This window comes from Microtus pennsylvanicus, chromosome 21 (genome assembly GCF_037038515.1).
Source record: "Microtus pennsylvanicus isolate mMicPen1 chromosome 21, mMicPen1.hap1, whole genome shotgun sequence".
Taxonomy (NCBI): Eukaryota; Metazoa; Chordata; class Mammalia; order Rodentia; family Cricetidae; genus Microtus; species Microtus pennsylvanicus.
The window spans coordinates 3,575,152-3,595,788 of record NC_134599.1 but is presented as its reverse complement, the minus strand read 5'-3'; the positions used below and the strand labels follow the sequence as shown (position 1 = coordinate 3,595,788).

General features: G+C 46.1%; 1 protein-coding gene across 4 annotated transcripts in view; it reads left to right on the top strand.

Moving 5' to 3' along the window:
• Positions 1 to 20,637, top strand: part of Dpp6 (dipeptidyl peptidase like 6) — an 812,759-nt gene that overhangs the window by 595,659 nt on the left and 196,463 nt on the right. For all 4 annotated transcript variants that reach the window (XM_075955602.1, XM_075955604.1, XM_075955601.1 and 1 more), the window contains exon 5: positions 6,562 to 6,636. In XM_075955602.1, the coding sequence (XP_075811717.1) occupies positions 6,562 to 6,636 (75 nt within the window). The remainder of the gene's footprint in view (positions 1 to 6,561; positions 6,637 to 20,637) is intronic.

Genomic DNA, 20,637 nt, shown 5'->3' with positions numbered 1-20,637 from the left:
AGTTTGTCTGTCTGTTATTCACATTAGCAAAAAAGGTGGGCCTAGTATCTAAATGTCCACAGCCATGGAGGTACAAGGACAGGACCGTCACAAAGGCTCTAAGATGGGGAGCTGGGACTTCTCTGAGCATTCTTCGGATGCTTGCTGCCTTGAGTTAGCTTGACCTCATTTAACCCTCATCGAGGGCTGGATGCAGCCTGATCTGGGTGCAGGAGGTCGTGTCTTCCAGCATACATTACATCACCTTCAGTACTACCTCCCTCATAACAAATTAAAAGCTAATCATTTATTTATTCAGAAAGCATTAACTATAATCCAGAGGCCATCAATACAGATGCTAGGAAGGTCATAAAAAGCTGTGCTCAGCCTTAACCCAGTTAACTTGACAGCATACATAACCTGGACGACAGCATGCTTGGTAGGGTGGTTTGAATGAGAATGGCCTCCATAGGCTCACGTGTTTGAACACTTGGTCTCCGGTTGATGAGACTATCTGAGAAAGATTATAAGCTGTGACCTCTGAGGAGGTGTGTCTAGGGTATGGATTCTCTCTGCCTTGTGGTTGTGTCTCACAATATAAGCTCTCTCAGCCATGGCTCCAGAATCATGCCTGCCTGTCTTCTTCCATGCTCCCTGCCATAATGGTCACAGACTCTAAGCCTCTGGAGCTGTAAACCCCAAATAAATGTTTTCTTTGTGATAAATTGCCTTGATTCTGGTATCTCATCACAGCAATGGAAAAGTAACTAAGACAGCCCCTTATGGCTTTCATAGAAGGAACAGCTTTGAAACCACTTCTAGAAAATGTAAGGCTCAAAGCAAAAAGCTTCCCAACATTTAAGGAAGAAATATCAATTTAATGCAAAGCTATACTATGGTGTTAATATGTCCCCCAAAATTCCTATGTCAGAAAACTAGCCCCCAAATCCTTATGTGAATAAGGAAGTGAAACTCTTCTGTAGTCAGGAGTAGATAAGGCTTTGAGAATCTGGTCCTACAATGACACGGGTGGCTTTGTAACAAGAGGAAGAGACACATGAGCTGGTACCCTTGCCTAGTTTGCAATGTCACAGTGAAGCCGGACAAACCTCACCATATGCCTGTGTCTCTCTCTTGGACTTTCTAGATTGTAGAACTATGAACCATATCCAATATTATTCTCTATATATTTTTCTCAGATCCTTTGTTATTGTAATAGAAAACAGAAAGAACAAATAGTGGAAGATGAAGAAATGATTCCTATGTCTATTCTGTAGCTAGTAGTGCCTTGAGATAAAAACACAACCAATCTACTACTAGAGAACTAGTTCCCTCATGCCCACAGATGCAGAAATCTCCAAAATAACATGGGGATATTGAGCCCAGAAACATTCACAGGAGGTAATACATCATGGCTGGTTATAATTTATTCTGGGAATGTAAGGTTGACTTCACATCTGAAGATAAAACAACATCATTTATCATATTGACAGACTAAAAAGAACAAAACAACATCATACATACAAAATCACCTCCTACATATAGGAAAGGCATCATCAAACCCAACACACACTCATTAAGAAATCTCAGAGCAAGGTACTGATGAACAGGCAGATGACGTCACCTACAGAGAGACTTAGAGGCTACCATACAAAAGGGCAAAGGCTGGATGCCTCTCCTTCACAGTCCAGAAAGCCAGCAATGCCCACCTTCTTCACACTTCTGTGGAGTGGGATTGAGTACCAGGCAGGAAGAGAAGAATCTACCCATAGAAAAGATGACTATAAAGAAGATTCCAAGAATTCTTTGTTTTAAAGCCACAAACACAAACTTGGAAATGCTTCTGAATGTAAAGTCATGCCCAAATCCAATCAATCCCCTGTATATTAGCAGCTCATGATTGTATATTGATATTGAGACATCATCTATTTTCCTATCTCTGAAACATCCATCTTGTTGAATAGTTAGAGATAAATGTAACGAAACAAAGGTGAGACCTGCATGAGAAAAACCACAGAACTGTTGAGGGAGATTGAAGATTGGAACCAGCAGCCTTCCTATCGAGGAGAACAGACAGTGTGAGATAAACGGGTTGAGAGGGTGCTAACTTAGAAAATAATTGTTAGGTCACAGGAAAACAAGCAGAATATCGCTTTGTGGAGAACAGAGACAAAGCCGTTTGTTACTTTATCTGTCTACTAGCCATTGAAGGACTTACTTAGAAGGTGGTCTTAAGGAAATGAAAGCTTGGACGGTTCCAGGCAGAGAAGAGGAAGTGCAGACCTTGCATGGCTGCATGCCTGGCCTGCTCTGGGAAGGTGTAGAGAAAGGAATGCCAGGAGTGAAGGGTAAAGAAGAGGAAATGTGGGCAGACTGCAGGAGGGGACAGGGCAGGACTGGGCCTGCTGGTCATCGGAGCTGTAGTGATGACCTCTGGAGAGGTGGGGAGCTGATGGGGATTTCAGATGGTGAGCTACACATTTCAGTGATGTAACAGCCTGACCACGGAGGAGAGACTGCTCGCCAATGGAGTCAGGAGCTAGGGACAGAGCTCAAGGAAATGTGCTCACCCAGGTGAGGGCAGGAGCTGAAGCAAGAGTGTGGGGGCTCAGAACATATTTCTACAGAAAGCTCAGGAGAATTCTGAGCAACTGAATAGAAGATATAAAAGAGAATAGAGAGAACAGGAGAGAAGGGGGTGGCAGTGCAGGAGAGGGGAGCTGACTGAGTCACTGTGAGCAGTTAGTTACTTTCATCTGAGAGGAGGGAGAAGCAAAGGAACTGGAAAGGGAGGACAAAGGACTGAGAGATGAACACCAGACATCCGGGTAGAGCTGCCGGGAGACAGTTGTCTGCTTAAGGCCCCATCCAGGCTTCCTGTATCTCCTCAGGGAACGTGTACACTGGACTCCTCCACAGCAGGCGTGTGGTTTTTAGAGTCTTTGGGCAAATGACTTCTTCATGAATTTGTATCCAAAATGTTGGGCACCAAATGTAGCACAAATAATAAAAACCCAGAGACAGATATTGAGGTTCAACCAGAAAAGCAAAACAGCCAGGCCACTAAAGAAGTGTTACCTCTACCAAGGCTGGGCGACTGCAGACTAAGCAGACAGAGCCTCTCTCTCCTCCCACTTTATATTCCCTCTAGTTCTGGGATTAAAGCTGTGAGGTGTGAGGCACCACCACCTGGATCTGTTTCTGCATTGATCTCGTATAGGCCAGGGTGACCTTAAACTCACAGAGCTCCATCTGCCTCTGTCTCCCAAATCCTGGGATTAAAGGTGTATGACACCACTGCCTGACCTCTCGTGAGTTAGCTTTGCCCTTCTCATCTTCAGGCAATCTTTATTTATTAAAACATTGTTGGGGGAGTAAGCTGCTTGTTCTTACCAGCCGCCCGGCTAGCTTAGCCCCGAAACAATCACACAGAAACTGTATTAATTAAAACATTGCTTGGCCCATTAGCTCTAGCTTCTTATTGGCTAACTCTTATATATTAATTTAACCCCTCCCCATTAATCCGTATATCACCATGAGATTGTAGTCCACCAGCAAAGTTTCAGCACATCTATCTCCGGCGGCTCTGTGGTGTCTCTCTTAATCTGCCGTCTTCCTCCCAGCATTCCATTTAGTTTTCCCTACCAACCTAAGTTCTACCCTATCAACAGGCCAAGGCAGTTTCTTTATTCATTAACCAATAATAGCAACACATAGACAGAGGACCTCCCACACCAAAACATAAATAAAATATCACTATAATCCCGAGATTAGCTGGCATCACTTAGGGAGTGGTTTTCTCTAGAAGATTGAAGGATCTAGTGTTAGACCTGCACTCCCAGGCTTGGAGCCAGAGAATGTAGGAGACTTTAAAGAGCAGTAAAAAGGGAGGTAGATGAGAGGAGTGAATAGGAGTGCGTGTGTGTGCGTGCATGCATGTGTGTCTGTGAATGCATGCATACATGTGTGTCTGTGGGTGCATGCGTGCATGTGTGTCTGTGGGTGCATGCGTGCATGTGTGTCTGTGGGTGCATGCGTGCATGTGTGTCTGTGGGTGCATGCGTGCATGTGTGTCTGTGGGTGCATGTGTGTCTGTGAGTGCATGTGTGTCTGTGGGTGCATGTGTGCATGTGTGTCTGTGAGTGCATATGTGCATGTGTGTCTGTGGGTGCATGTGTGTCTGTGAGTGCATGTGTGTCTGTGAGTGCATGCGTGCATGTGTATCTGTGAGTGCATACGTGCATGTGTGTCTGTGAGTGCATACGTGCATGTGTGTCTGTGAGTGCATACGTGCATGTGTGTCTGTGGGTGCATGTGTGTCTGTGAATGCATGTGTGTCTGTGAGTGCATGCGTGCATATGTGTGTGTGTCTGTGTGTGTGGTTGTGCACACATGTGTGCTGGAAGCCAAGGGCAGACAGTATTGTGGAGAGCTGAACTATGGCATTTACCAAAACAACACCAGGGCACCTGGAGGAGAGTGATTTGGGCTAAATAGTGGGAGTGGGATGCAGGAATTTAGGGGTGGGATGCAGGAGTTCAGGAGAGAGCATGGGAACCTTATCGCATATTTATCTGGTCAGTATTATGAGGATAAGGCAAACGTTACCTGTGTCATAGGTAGCAAAGAATGAATGTGCCTAGGAGATAAACTACCACAGAAACCCCAACTTACACCTCCAATGGTCAAAACTGAGGGAAGATCACGTTAGAAATCACTTCAGAGGAGGGTAGGACTGTGTATCCATATATCCACAGTGGATATATATGCCATTTGTGGAAGGTGATTTATCAAAATCTGTTGAACTTGTTTTAAAGCCACCCTTCATCGTCATTCTAGCCCTTAAAAATGTCTAACCTATAAAAATAGATCCATGCCCACATCCAGAGAGACATGTGGGCAGAGTCTTCGGTGTGGTGCTGTGGTCATAGCTGCTCCAGCCGCTGTGCAGTTGTTCCCCTGTTCACAGTTTCTAGATCTGCGATTCCCCATGTGGTAAAGCTTACTGCCCCCCACAGGGCAATCACACTCTGAGCACACTGCGTCATCTCCACCATGGCAGGAGCACAGTCCAGCCATCCTGCATCTGTCCTGCGTTGCTGTGTCAGCTGAGACAGAGCACAGAGCATTCTGCTTTCTTGCTCAGCTCTCACACTGAACAGTTGCTTTTCTCCTGTGGACTGCAGAGCATGTGTTTGCCACATGTTTATCTGTGGGTGATCCCGTGCTTACAGCGGTTCCCAGGCCTAGTGCTCCTGAGAACGAGAAGGTTGTAGTGTGTGCACCCAGTAGAGACATTGTGGGTACTGGCTCAGCTTTCTGTGGTTGTTACAGTGCTTCTGGCCAGGAGTTCAAAGCTAATGGTTCAGCCATGTCTAACTGATAAGGTATCTTTAAACAAAAATGCATTTTTAAAATGTGGACACAAAGGCATGAGGAGCAAAGTCCTGGGTTCCCCTGGGTATGAGGATCCAGTGTGCACTGGTTTAGTGTTCATGGTGACTTTGGGAATGCAGCCACTAAGAACCACCCTGCCTGTAGTAAAGACTGCATGAATGAAGGCATATGAAGGTGATACAGTTAGCACAAAGAGCAATAATTCCGACAAACCAACTCTTTGCAATCATTTTCTTAAGGTTTCATTGCACGAGAAGAAGCTGAGGCACAAGGCATTGTCACTTCTAATGGCGTGGCTCACTCTCCAAGTGGTCACTGCAGCACTGTGGAGTGACAGACACCAGACCGATGATGAGGGCCCTAGGGGGTGGGCTGGGGTCAGAGCAGGAGTGTGTGTCAGGGCAGAGGGCAGGGTAGGTCCGAGGAACCTCATGGTTGGGGATGCACATACTCACAGTGAGGACTGGATACGAAGGAATCTGGTGGAAAAGCAAGCATGCCCTCTGTGTGCTGACTCCCAGGGAGTCCCACAGGGGGAATCCCACAATGCTGAAGAGACAAGTTATGTAACAGTGTGCAGAATCTGCTTCTGTTTTAGTAGCAACTCTACTTAGTATATGAGTCTAAATGTAAGAATAAAAGAAAAAGATGATAACTGAGCATCGAGAAACTGGGGGTCTTACAGGAAAATGATGCCTGTTTTTATGTTCGCGTCCATCGATTTGCTCCAACAGACACAATAAGGACCAGGTTTTTTTTTGAAACTTGAAATAAAGCACAAATAGAATTTTTTTTTAAATATTTATTTATTTATTTATTTATTTATTATGTATACAACATTCTGCCTCTATGTATGCCAGAGCAAGGCGCCAGATCTCAGTACAGATGGTTGTGAGCCACCATGTGGTTGCTGGGAATTGAACTCAGGACCTCTGGAAGAGCAGCCAGTACTCTTAACCTCTGAGCCATCTCTCCAGCCCCCCACAAATAGAATTTTTGAAAGCATTGATTAGCTGTGTTTTGATTGGCTAACTAAGAAAAGATATAGCCATACTTAATGTTGCTGGTTCCCTGCTTAATTGTCTCAGTAGAGGATTTTGAGGATGGCTCCAGTGTTGCGAAAAGATCCAGATTTGTTACAGGCAACACCTGTAAATTCTGTTTTCTTTTCTTTTTTTCCTTTAGGAATTCTTAAGAGCCGTCAGATACGAAATATCTCCGGATAGAGAGTATGCGCTGTTTGCCTATAACGTGGAACCGGTGAGTTTGCCTCTTCCCCTTAGATAGAGGGGAATAGATAGTTTTCTGTTCTGCTACCTTCTGAGAGTGCTTCCTGAATGCACCTTCCTCATGATCTCCAACCCTGAAACAGTTTGCATACCTGGGGTAGCCTCTTTCCTGTGTCATACGACCACATGGGGGAGAGGAGAGACATAAAAACTTCCTTGGCAGAAACGATGACTCCTTTTGAGAGATATTCCAAGGAGATACCCCTTGTACTTCCCCAGTTCCCAATGAGATGATCAATTTTGGACCTGAAACAAAAGGCAGTCCCCAGTGGATTCTACCTGCACTCCCTGGCCTTGCCAGAGTCCTGGTGAAAGTTAAGTCACTTTCCTGTATGTGTTTTCTGGCTTATTGGTGCTGTATGAGTCTCCTACGCCCTAAAATCTTGTTGAAATTTGCTAAAAGTCTCACCCTGGGTTTGAGCAGCTGCCTAAACATCCATTCCCTGCCTGGCTCTTTCTCGTTCTTAGTTCCTTCCAGTTCACTGGTCTCCAGTTCTCCTGAGATCATCTTGTTAGTGTTTCTTGACCCTCCCATGGGGTAAGAGCCCCTGAGAGGTGCCTAATGTCAGAGAGGCTCTGTGGTGAGCCTTGTGGGGGGGAGGTACTGGTTTCTATCCCGTGACAAACGCTGGGAAATTGGTGACTGTGAAGCAGTAATCCAATTCTAAAATTTTCTAAAAGTTTGGCAACCAGGTTATTTGTGGATACTTCAACTTTATTCTAATAAATGTAGATCATTGAAAATCTATCTTAATTTTTTAAATGTCTGTTATCCAAGAGACGTTCAAAAAATTAAGAATCTCTAAATTCTTGGGACAGTTGGGTGTCTGGGTCCATTTGATCGGGTGAGTCTGGATTCTCAAAGGAGAGCTTTCGCCTTGCCACTGTCTCTTTTGCTGTGCCCGGCTGTCAGGGGCTGCCTTGAGCTTTGCGTGACCGAGCATGGTGTCCACACAGCACAGCTCTCTCAGAAACTGCCAGAATTGGAGTGGATGCAAAAGGTACCTGCAGCACTCTGGATTCACTGCGCCAGCCTGAAGTTCAGGTTCTCTTGAGTCTTTTAATCGCTAAACCAGCCAACAGTGGGATCCAGTGTGTCCCACCTCCAGAAACCTTCAAGGCAGAGCTGTGTTTGTTCCTCAGAATGTACTGAAGGGCGCTGTCAGGCACTCACTGGCGCAGGGGTGCTCTTGTATTAGGTTCCATGTATCTGTGCCAACTCCTCCTCTTCCGCAGGACTCCTTTCAAAGGACACGCTACAGTCCCATCACTACTGACAGTCATTTGGTAGAGATGATTTGTCCAACATGAGCCTCTGCCACATGGGACACTCGCTAGAAGTGAGACCCTTGATGTGACCCTTGCTCGCTCAGCTGTTTTTATTGAAATTTAAAGTAGGGCCCAAAACAAAAGTTTGTTTTGTTTTCTCAGCCAAAGGAAAGTACAGGACTTTGAAAGGATTCAGAGAACAATAAAAGCATTTAAATATAAAAAAAAGTATTTGCTTCTTGTGATAAACGCCAAGAGCAAAAGCAACTTGGGGGAGTAAAGGGTTCCTTTGGCTGACTCTTCCCAGTCACAATCCATTATCAAGGGAAACTGGGCCCAACCTCACGGCAGGAACCCAGAGTGGGAAACATAAAGGAAGAAAACCTTGCTCTCTGCCAGCTTCCTCATGCAGCCCAGCTCCACTTGCTAGGGCTGAGGCCTCGCTCATCAGTAAGACAGTTCCTCACTGACTTGCACAAACCACTTGGAGAGAGGAGGCAGCTCTTCAGTGGATTTGCCCCTTTCCCCAGGAGATTCCAAACTGTGTCCAGTTAACAATGAAAACCTAGCCAGCAAAATATGAAAATCCCATGGTTAAAAGTAGGTATTTACTTCTACCTTGAGCAGAAGTAGTTGTTAATTCAGTACTGAGTGGCTACCATGCCGTCATTATGAGGACAGATTCCCAGAATCCCTTCTGCTTCGGGAGGAGCCATGAAAGGGGATGTGCATGGATTCCTGTCCGTCAGGGAGGACTTCCTGACCAGATGATCATTGTAAACATTTCTAGAGGGGGTGGATGCTTTCATGATGAACATCTTAACCTGTAATTATGGAATAAGTGGGGTAATTATTATTAAGAGGCTTAGGTTAATAGTATAATGATTAATTCACTAATAATATAAAAGAACTCATGTGCAAAGGAATCTGAGAACTGTAATTAAAGTTCAGTTCTTCCTTACTGCACTGTGGAGTAAAGGTTTGGTATTCCCAGGGGGTGCATAGCATTTCCCAAGGGGGCAGTTTTTCGGTTTTAACATAGTGTTGTATTAATTTTTTTCATGCAATATATTCTGATTGCATTTTTCCCCATACCCAACTCTTCCCAGATTCCTCTCACCACCCTGTCTACCCAACTTCAGATGTCCTCTCTCTTAGGAAATAAAATTCAGAACAAAAAAAATGCACACCTGAAAACAAAGGGGTTCACTTTTCCTCAGCCATCTACCCCCAAGCATGGGGCCTGCCCCAATGTGGTTGGCCACCCAGTCACCCGGTGTCACGCAGGCCATTGGAGGAAACCAATCCTCCCTCTCTCAACATCAACCACAAATAGCTTCTTGGTTAAGGTTGGGACTCCAGGATCACCTCCCTGTAAAAGTATTAGTTATCACATAGAATTGAGAGAAAATAAATTCAGTCTTATTTTTCCTGTTTTCTTGACATAAAGTATCTGTGGGTCCATAGGAGTGTGCCTAGAATGTGGAGTATCCTGTTCCTATGTGTGTGGTCCCAGCCTCATGGCCACAAATGTATCTATTTTCTATTTTCACCATCTCCCCTCTTCCCTAAAGATTATTCCTGCCTCAAACAGCTAATGTTTGTCACATGAGTTCTGTTTCAGGGATAGAAAGAACTTCCTGTCATTTCTCAGGGCACATCTTCTGGAGAATTCTCCTAGAACTAAGCTGGTTGTCAAGGGAATCGTAGTTTTTAATTTGTAGTTTAAAAGTGATACTAACTCCCAATAAGAAAAAAAATGCTTTGAAACAAACTTGCTTCATTAGTGCAATCCTGTTCCTTCCCGCAGAGAGTGGCTGACAAGCATGGAACGTTTCCTAAGCTCTGCGGTAGAAGAGAAAAAATAACTTAAATCGCAGTATCTTAGATCATTTCAAAATACAGATGCACTTTGTGAGAGAAAGGAGAAAATCTATCTGCGAAAGATTCCTCCTTGGATAACACTTTCTTTAAAAGAGCCCCGAATATTTGCACATAATTTGACTTTCATGTTTAAAAATGACATCGAGATGGGGCTGTTTTTAAAGCCCTTTAACACCATCTGGTCCCAAATAAAATAGCATTTTGTTCAAAAAGACAGTCTTAATAAAGGCCTAGTCACTCAGTCACCGATGCATGTAACATCAACACGCATGGCTTAAAACAAGCAGTATCCATATCTCATGGTTTCTGTGGGTCAGAAATCAGGGCTCAGGTTAGCTGGGTCTGTTGACTTAATAAGTCAACAGTCTGAAATCAAGAGCCATTAGCATGCTTAGGTGTGGTGGCACAGACCTGTAATCCCAGCACTTGAGACGCTGAGGCAGGAGGACTGCTGTGAGTCCAATACTATAGCTCTGAGAATCTACATAGCATCTTTATTTTACTGATCCTGAACACACAGCAAGACACATCCTCTTTCTCCTGTAAACTTCATTGTCATGCCTATACTGACTTGCATAATGACTTACAGATCAGGACTCTGCCACAAAAACTACCATCACCATCATCATCATCATTACTATCTTCATCATCATCTGGACTACAGTCACATCTTGAGACTGTGGCGAGGAATGGTTCATCCCTAATTCCTTCGCATGGATATTGATAGGGCTCCCTCATGGGCCAGAGAATATCCTCAGCATCTCCCCAAAGACCCTCTAAAAGGCAGTGGCCTGTTCTTCAGAGCAGCAAGCAAGAAGAGTGTTGGTGGGGCGGGTGCCCGTCAGTATTTCTGATCCACTGTGGAGACTCCCTCATCTTTCCACAGACCATTCGCTAGAAACTGGATATGGGTCCAGCCCATCACAAGCAGTGTGGACTGAAAAGCCAGGAGTCTCTGAAGCTATTACAGGTCTTGCCCCTTGTAGCTTTGTCCCTCTTTCTCACATGGCTCCCAAAACCCCAAGAAGTCAGGGAGCAAGGAGGTGTGAGTTCAGCAGGGTCTTGAGCAAGTACCGTGCTGTGGGGAGGGATGATCCCCTCACGCTTTTTCAAGTGTTTGCGTGGCAATGAGGTTTATTGGAGAAGAGAGATGAGCGCCTAGCAACTCCAAATTAGTATGGAAGCCGTATGGGTACAGCCTCACTGCCTGGGTTCCATACAGACCTAAGAAATGATGTCAACGGATGCTAACACAGTTCTTCGTAGGTAGTGCTCCACTGTCTTGCTGTCTCAGTGTTGTGTGCTCAGGATAAGTAGAATAAAATTGCAACATAGACCCACAGAACTATATGACTATTATGATTGTCTTGAGAATCCAGGCTAAAAAAAAACTGGTTTTTTTATGTGTGGTAATTTTGCTGCCAAATCTAAAATTTAGCAACAAACTTAGATAGTTAAATTTCCTTGCGTTTGCTGGTACCTTTTTTACAGGGTTTTATAAGTTATGTACTCAGAAGGGAAAAATATAAGCCCATATCTTATACCCATACTTACTGATGGCACCCCCAGCCAGCTGGGGCGGCAATCGGGTGCTTCGTTACTCTTTGGACAGGTGGTAGTTTGTAGAGATGACTTTGAGACTCATACCCAGTGTCATTATCAAGTCATACATCTCTTGGCCATGCCCAACATGCCCTGTCAGCATTGGCACTGAAGCCAGAAATGGACCTGTGAGACTTGAGTAGCCCCAGGTAATTGTCCCTCCCGGGAGACAAAAAGTAGCATTTTTCTTGATTTTCTAACTCTTAAAATATTTCCTATGCTGGTTTATAGCCAAGTAGCAGACATTTGATCATTTTTGCTTTTCTCAAAGTTGGGTAACAGATGCCAGTGAAGAATCCAAAAGTTGGACGATCCTTCAGCCCAACAGCTTCTGTCTTGGCGGGGAATGGTGTGAGGTGCTCTGGTTAGCTCCCTTTTCAGAACAGCTTCCTTCTCAGAACATCTTCCTCCTCAGAACAGCTCCTGCCTCAGAATAGAGAAGCCATTCCTCATCCCTGAGGAAAGGAAGCATCTTCCTCCTCACAGCGATGATAGGTGCTATGTAAGCTTCCTACTCACAGGACAGAGGTTTCCCATATAGCTTCTTCCTCAGGGAAGAGGACTGACTTCTTCCTCACAGGGAAGAGATGTGAGGTGCCCTGTTCACCTCCCTCCTCAGAACACATGGTGTTCTGAGTACAGCTGCCCCCTCAGATGAGACATGGTGTTGTGCAAACATTCTCCTCAGAGGGCAGAGTTGTCCGGTGCAGCTTCTTCAGGGGAGAAGGCTGTGAGGTGCCTTTCACGCTTCCTCCTCAGAATGGGGATGGTGCTGTGTAAGCTTTCTCCTCAGAGGGCAGAGAAGTGTGAGGTACGATCTACAGCTCTTTACTCAGAGAACATGGTATGCTATGTATAGCTTCCTCCTCAGAGGGGAGAAATGTCTTCAGATGAGCAAGGTGCCCTGTACACCTTCTTCCTCAAGAGAGAGACATGTGAGGTACCGAGTGCAATTTTCTTCTCAGGGGGTGATGCTGCCATATAAGCTTCCTCAGAGGAGAAGGACATCCTATAGCCCCTTGTCATAGGAGAGAGGGTGCACACAGCGTGTAGCTGCTTGCTTCTCCCCTTACACAGTTATCTGCTTATTCCAGAAGAAAGATATCATGATGCCAAGCTGTATACTATAGGAGTGAAACAAATTTCCTCTTCAAGAAAAATCTTTTTCCTGCACTTTGTTAGTTAATGTAGCCTATTTTGCCACCTGAGGGACTTTGAAATATAATATTTATGTACAGCTGAAAAGCACCCAAACATGGATAGACCTGCTTTGGCATACTTGGTGAGATGAATCCCATCCAGATTCCATGGTCTTCCATGCACATCTTCGGTGGAATTACACACACAAATGCGCCCCCGCGCGCGCAAGCACACACACACACACACACACACACACAATCATTACTATTTTTAAAGAACATGAGGGCTGGGGAGATGGCTAGTGGTTAAGAATGCATATTGTTCTTTCTGAGGATCTAAGTTCAGTTCTCGGCACCAACATTAGGCAGCTCACAATTACCTGTAACTCCAGCTGCAGGGACTCTGATTCAACTCTCTCACTGACCCCCTCTCCTGGCCTCTTTGGACACTGCTCATGTACACACACACACACACACACACACACACACACACACACACACACCTGTGTGCATGCGTGCAAAAGAGAAAGAGTGTGTGCAGAGTAATTTCTAGGCCCTCCTCTAGAAGCAGCTGGTCTGCATGCACCTTTCTTTCCACTCGGCTGACAAAGGACTTGTAGGAAGTCCCCACCTGAATGTTCCTCAAATGCAGACTCCAAGTCCATGCTGCAGTAAGACCTCAGTCTGCTCAGCTAGTCCTGATTGCCGCAGCAGCTCCTGCAGTGGTAGAAGAGGATTCTGACTTTCAGTAACACTCCCTCTTCTCTAGAGAAGATGAGTGGCCTACAGGACTCCCTGAATCTGCACCCACACCCACATTTCCCTTTCTGTGTCCCCTTCCAACCAACTTTCTTTAGGAGCCAAATTTTTTTTGGGTGGCAGAGGAAGGGTGTTTTGCTTCTCTTTAGCTTTGCTTTGTAATTCATAAAAAGTGATGAGTTTCATTGTGGCATTTACATACATATTTTGGTCTTATTGATCCTCCTCCCCACACCTGCTGTCTGTGCCCTTCCTCACTCTTGCTAGTCGCCTTCGTCCCCCAGATTCCTCCCTCTGCTGTCACAAAGTCTGTATCTGATTACCCTCTTCTCTCTCCACCACCTTTCTGCTTTCATGGTCACCTTTCTACTTTCATGACCTATACTCCCATGAATAGATGTGAAACGTAAAATTGAGGCTGTCACAACAAAAGAAAACATGTAAACATGTGGTGTTTGTCTTTTAGAGTCTAATTTATCGCATTTAACATAGTAATCTCTAGCTCCATCCATTTTCCTGAAATGCCTTGGCTTTCTTTATAGCTAAACACCGTTCCACTGTGCATATATATAATAGGTTGCTGCATCTGTCTGTTGATGAACATCTAGCCTGCTTCCATCTCTTAGCTCGTGTGAGTAGTTGTGTTGACAACAAACAAGGTTGTCAGTAGGTCAGATATCTGAAATGGGGAAACCTGAGCAAAAGTGGTAGAAGGTAGAATTATTATCAGAAAATAAATGCACGGGTGGTACATTGATCAAAGACAGAGCTTGAGATGAGGTTAATAGAAAAAATGGGCCATGAAGGGAAGGGTCAAGGAGCCAGTGGGGGTTAGCCAGCTGTCCTGGAAGTAGAGGGTGGCCCTTTACTGTAGGATACACTCAATGGTGTTTTGGGAAAAGGGGGGAACTAGAGAATTAGAGACAGTCTGATTATGGAAGATGACATCAGAAAGGGCTCCTAAAAGGAACAAGGTGACCTCCTGAGGCCAGGCTTCTGTGTAGGTAGAACACGTAAATATCAGCATTCCTGGGAGAAGCTAGGGCCACAGAAGCCACAGGTGTTTGGGAAGTGGGGGCAGGGAAGAATGGGACATACAACCATTCCCATGCCTGTCAGAAGCCAGCTGGGAGACAGCACTGGAGACAGCCTCACCTCGGGAGCCACTGCTGTGATAATGTAGTAACAATAATAATTCTTAAAGACCACCAGCTTGGGGAGAGGCTCTGCATGATCTAACACAACCAGTGAAGTTTGTGTAATTGGTAATAAAGGAAATGAAATGTAAATGAGGAGAGACACAGGTTTGCTAAGTGACATGGACAGATATTAGATAGAGCACACTTAATTGTCTTTACTGTGAATAGCCATCCCTGTAATGTAGCGGGGGGAAGTGGGGGACTCAAATCCTTCCTAAAAGATTTGTTCTTCATTTCCCATTCCACTGTCTTTGATTGAGGGAGAGCTGGTTAACAGCAATTATATGCAGAGCCTCACAGCTGATTAATATGGAACAAGCTCCCCTGGCCATCTGAGCAAACAATTAGGACTTGGACTTACTGTGGACCATTATCGCTACTGTGTGCCTGGAGATTTTCATACCCCTGAAAACCATAAGAATTAGTAAACGTGATGGGTTAGGGGCAGCTCCATTTGTGATTCAGCACCCACTGTGTCTCAGAAATGATTTAACAAAATGTTTAAGTAAGATGCCATCTGCGGCCTTGCCGGGTATATGACATGATCATCCACCTAGCGCGGGGGATAGTGAACAGCCAGAAACACTCTACACGTGCTTGCTTTTCTTCTGGGCCACCAGCATGATGACTTCAGTAGTAGCAGACAGACTTTGCAGGGCATAATTTCCAAACCTTTTGAGTTCCCACTTAGTCCTCGCTGTGCTCCCAGTAAGGACGCTGAATTCTCTAAAGTTCTGGCCGTCATGGCATCATAGGGCAAGTGCCTTGGATTCTGGTCCTTCACAGAGTCAATGGTTTTCATCTTCCAGCAGGCAGTGTTTCTACCTTACAGCTTCCTTTATTCCTGGGCTTTGTTATCATCAAAAGCCTGTGCGCGAGCAATGGGGCCTTTGGCCATGCTCTGGCAGACTCTGCATGCTAATGCACACTGGCACAGCTTCGAGAGGTTGCTGCTGCAGCTGCTGTGGTGGCATTTTGGACAAAGTCCATTGCTACAGTTTCTGAATCTCTAGAAATGATTAAGTAATTGTTGAATTGCCTGAGCAATCCCTAAATCGCCTGTCACCTTTGGTCCCTCAATGCCCTGCCACCACTAGATGGCTATAATTTGACAGGCTCTCAAGTGCCTATTTACAAGACTGCAAGACTTTGCTTGCAGGTGTGTGTGTGTGTGTGTGTGCGCACGCGTGCGCACGTGCATGTGCTCAGGTGCACAGAGTGTCTCACAGAAGGTGGAAATGAGGAGGAGTTGGTCCTGCATTTAATGATCCAGCAGTCTGCTGGGTAGTGAAGGAAACACACACTGAAAACATCGTTCTTCGACATGAATAGAATGAGTGGAGCAAGAACAATGTTGGGACATGGCTGTAACTGTGCTTGGCACCTCACCTGACTGCCCACAACTTTGGGTGTTCTCCATGATTTCTGGCTGCCATGACAGCTACCAGAGATGGCCCATTATCAAAAGAAGAGCCACTTCTTTTATTATTGGCACTGAAGTTAGCATTCAAAGTAACAGATGGTTACAGGATGGTGTTTGCAAACATCTGTCTCTAGTCTCCATCCTTATCCTTCCCCTCCTGCCGACCCCCACTCTTTCCACAGATGGCTTCTCTTCTGCTTTTGTGCTACATGACTTACCCTGGCCTCTGTGCCACCACCCCTCCTTCTCCCATGCCCCCCTTTTCTTTTGTAACCATAGAGTGATGGCATATGACAGTGCTGGAATTCATAAGTGGAGCGGATAGCTACCCAGCTCTGGTTGGTTGGTCTCAGATAATGTGTCGTGAAAGAGGAGTAGAAAGAACTAGATGCCATTCCTCCCCATCTTCTCCTGCCCATGCCCTGGCTATGGTGTGGACTTCAAGGTGTCCCAGCCCTGTTACCATCTACTTCCCCACTCGACTGCCTCCTCAGACATCCGAGTTTGCTCAGATCTCTCTATCATGAAGCAGAGTGAAGACAAGGAGCTCTGCCTCTGCCCAGTTTTCTCCTCCTCCTCTCCTTCATGAGAACAGAAGCATATAGACACAACTCTTCCTCTCAGTCTCTGCCTCCCCCTCCACTGCGTGTGGAGTCCCTGGCCTCCTGACAGCAAGGGCAGCTCCTCCTTTCGTCCCCATTTACAGAGGAAGACGCTGAGCCTTAAGGAGGCAGATGATGTCTCCAGTACAGTTGGAGGCTGTGGTACACTCTGTGAGTCAGCTCACTGGGCACCATGACCTGCCTTGCTAAATTAGCTGATCTCTGCACTCGCCCCTCCCCACCAGAGACGGGTGCAGTGATTCTACCAGCAGAAGTCCTTGCCCCTTGCCCCTAGATTTGTGACTTCCCCTCTGCAAACCCCATGGCCTCATGGGACAGAACTGAGGTCACTTCCCCCTCCCCCTAGGCATCAGGGCTACATGCTCAGCTGTCTTCAGTTGCCCCTTTCACCTACTCAGCTAGTAATCCATCCTGTCTGGAGACTTGACGGGTCTTCCTCACAGATATATGTGAGGTCAGCTTCTCTTCACGAATACATACTGTCCTCGAGCCACTTTATCTGCTGCTGCAGTCCCTGCGTGAGGCACCTGGAAGGAACTCTCCCACATGCCGACTCATGGGCTCTGACCAACCCTACCATGAAGGAAGGAGAGCCAGACATTGATTGTGTGTGCTCCAAAGTTTAAGACACAATAATCCAGATGGCAGTGACCCAACCGGTTGTACCCCCGTTCAGCTCTCTTGCCATGACTCCAGATTCGTGGTTCCCACTTCCCGCTTCCAGCCTGGATAGACCCTGCATACAGTGGCTGTAAACTGAACCCATCTCTTCACCTCAAATTAGACCCTTCATGCCTGTAATATCAGTGCAGTAGAAAACACCCGTTTGCCGGGACTCTGAGCTCATGCCTGTGCCTGCCCTGGCCTGCACATCCCTGCCACTCTCCAGTCTTTTATATATGCCCCATCTCTCTTTATTGTCACTGTCTGGTGTGTCTCATTCCTATCTGTCACCTCTCCATGGACGCTTTGTATCATACTTCCTCCACACACACCATCCTCTGCTCAGTTCCCCCTACTATCCACTGCCACAGTCCCGTCCATGGGTCTCCCACGGTCCTGTCCATCAGTTTTCCACGGTCCTCTGCTGCTCTCCACTCCAGGGTTTGCCCCCTCCATTGACGACTCCCATAGTCACTAGTCTCAGGGTCCTCCCAGCCTCTTCATGTCCCCTCCTCAGAGTCCTTCTTCATGACCACACAGGAGTGAGGAGATTTCAAGACCTTTATGTCTACACTCCATTTGTTGCTAAAGTTCCTTCCCATTGCAGCTCTTAATATTCTTTCTTTAACCTGTATATTTTGTGTTTTGATTATTATATGGTGAGGAGATGTTTTTCTTTGATCCAGTCTGTTTGGTGTTCTGTATGCTTCTTGAATATTTAAATGAATATCTTTCTTTATGTGGGGAAAGTTTTCTTCCATAATTTTGTTAAAAATATTTTCTGGGCCTTTGACAAGAACAATGGCAATGGGTTTTTGATCCTACTGCACGTACTGGCTTTGGGGGAGCCTAGGCAGTTTGGATGCTCATCTTACTAGACCTGGATAGAGGTGGGTGGTCCTTGGATTTCCCACAAGTCAGGGAACTCTGATTGCTCTTCGAGCTGATGAGGGAGGGCGACTTGATCGGGGGAGGGGGAGGGAAATGGGAGGCGGTGGCGGGGAGGAGGCAGAAATCTTTAATAAATAAATAAATTTAAAAAAATAAAATAAAATAAAGTTCCTTCCCAGGGACATATGAACAGTATAGTAATGACAAACCACCTTCATTCCACCAGAGTTCACCCTGGGGAGCTAGTGAGCTTATGGGACTTGCTCATATACATGAGGGGTTCCTGACTGGCTTATGGGTCACCCCAAATCATCCCAATTAGAGAATCTTCACCAGAATAGATGATTATTCCCTATAGCCACATGGATAACGCCCCCTTCCTCAAGTCTTCCCTGCCTATGTGTGCTAGTCTTTCCCTGAGACTCCATAGATCACTCACAATTAGAACAGAGTCTCAGACAAATAGCTGGAAGGAGGTGCCAGAAACCAGGTGAAGGTCCAGTGACCATCCACACCCCTTCCAGGAGGGCATATCTAGAGTCCGCATGCCCAATTGTGATGGAGTCTCAGAAGAGTCTCCTGAAGACAATGGCAGTTTGACTCCGATAAAAGAGTATGACAACACAAAGGCCTTGTCAGAGACCAGCAGGTGCCTCGCTCTGTCTGGTTCACAGCTGTTTCTGCAGGACACACACACACAGTTACACAGTAGGCTTGCCCATGTCAGTGCTCATGGCCCCTTCCAGGCCAGGAGAGACCCTGTGAAGGCAATGTTGGCCCATGCTGTCAGAAAGCCTGCCATGGCTGGAAAGAGTTACAGCTTCTGGGGTTTTAATATGTTTAATAAGATTGGCTTTGGATAAGCCACAGACAACAGATCTATTCGGCTGAAGTGTGTCTCATTGCCATTCATGAGAAGAAGCCTTTAGCATGACAAATATTGAAGCCTGCCTCCCAGTTCATCTTGACAGCTCAGAATGCACCAGATGCACACATGACTGCTGCTGGCCTATTGTTACGGTGCCACCCACCTGCTGGGAACTTTCTTGCTTTCAACTAAGAAATGTATTTTTATACCATGTAGTACAAGTTGAGTTTTTTTTTCCCTCCTCTTCTAAGTTTCTTGTCCGCTGTAGTACTGTCAGTTTTAAGACCTGTATAGACTCTGCTACCAAGACCACTCACAAGTCGGGGTCCTGAAAATACCTCGTTAATGTAGAAACCTCCTTGGGCTGCCCCTGAGGGCAAACATCTTTCCCATCCCATCCACAGTCCTTGGAAACTTCTAGCTCTCCTCTGTCATTGCCTAGGAATGGTTCAAAGCACCATGTGCCCACACTGGGACCGACGTAGTTTGCACACCTCCCTAGAGAGCGTGATGGGCTTTATTTCCCAATCCCTAGCCTCCTCTTCCCTCAAGGAACTGCTAGAGGCCTTTCTAAGATGACTCAGCCATTTCCCCCTCTGCAGACAAGGAAAGCGAAGCCTAGAAAGTTTAATTGCTGGCATGGTGGCACAGCTCTGTACTCCTGGCTCTCAGCAGGAAGGTCGTGATTTCAAGGTCAACCAGTGCTGATGTGGGAGTGTCATATATCAATCTGTTGATTTCATTGGTTAATTAATAAAGAAACTGCCTAGGCCCATTTGATAGGCCAACCCTTAGGTGGGTGGAGTAAACAGAACAGAATGCTGGGAGAAAGAAGCTGAATCAGTGAGTCGCCATGATTCTCCCACTCCAGACAGACGCAGGTTAAGATCATTCCTGGTAAGCCAGCTCGTGGGCTACACAGATTATAAGAAATGGGCTAGTCCAGGTGTGAGAATTAGCCTAGAAGAGGCTAGATAGAAATGGGCCAAGCAGTGTTTAAATGAATATAGTTTGTGTGCTGTGTTTTCGGGCATAAGCTAACAGGCAGCTGGTAAAGCTAGCCAAGCAGGTGGCCGGGGTACTGGGGACTCAGCCCCACCGCTCCTTTTACAATACAGTGCTCCATAATAAGACCCTGTCCCCACAGGAAGAAAGAAGCACAGCCAGCAAATAGGAGCTGATGCCTTCAAAGCCATGTGTTTCGGTAATGGCAGAGTCAAGTCTATAGCCCATCATTTTCCTGGGGCCGCTTTTTTCTATGGCCTGACTCATCTCTCCTTTGGCTACCATGTTTAAGTTTATGTCGGTCATCAACAAGTGCAGCACAGACTGGCGGCTTGTCACACACAGGTGGATCTCTTTCAGACACAGAGAAGAGCAGGGCCTGAGGTTCTAGGCCTTGTTGAGGGAACAAGCATGTACCTGCATCTTCAGCGTGGACAAGGCGTTAAGTGCTTAGATTGTCTGTCTGTGTGTGTGTGTGTGTGTGTGTGTGTGTGTGTGTATGTGTGTGTGTGTGTGTGTGTGTGTGTGTGTGTGTGTGTGCTCACCCAGATAATAGCAGAGCAGCTGTGGGTGAAGTCTGGTTGGAGAACCTCTCGTCACAGGCCTCACAGGTGCACAGGCATCGTGTGCCGCCGAAGAGGCTTCCC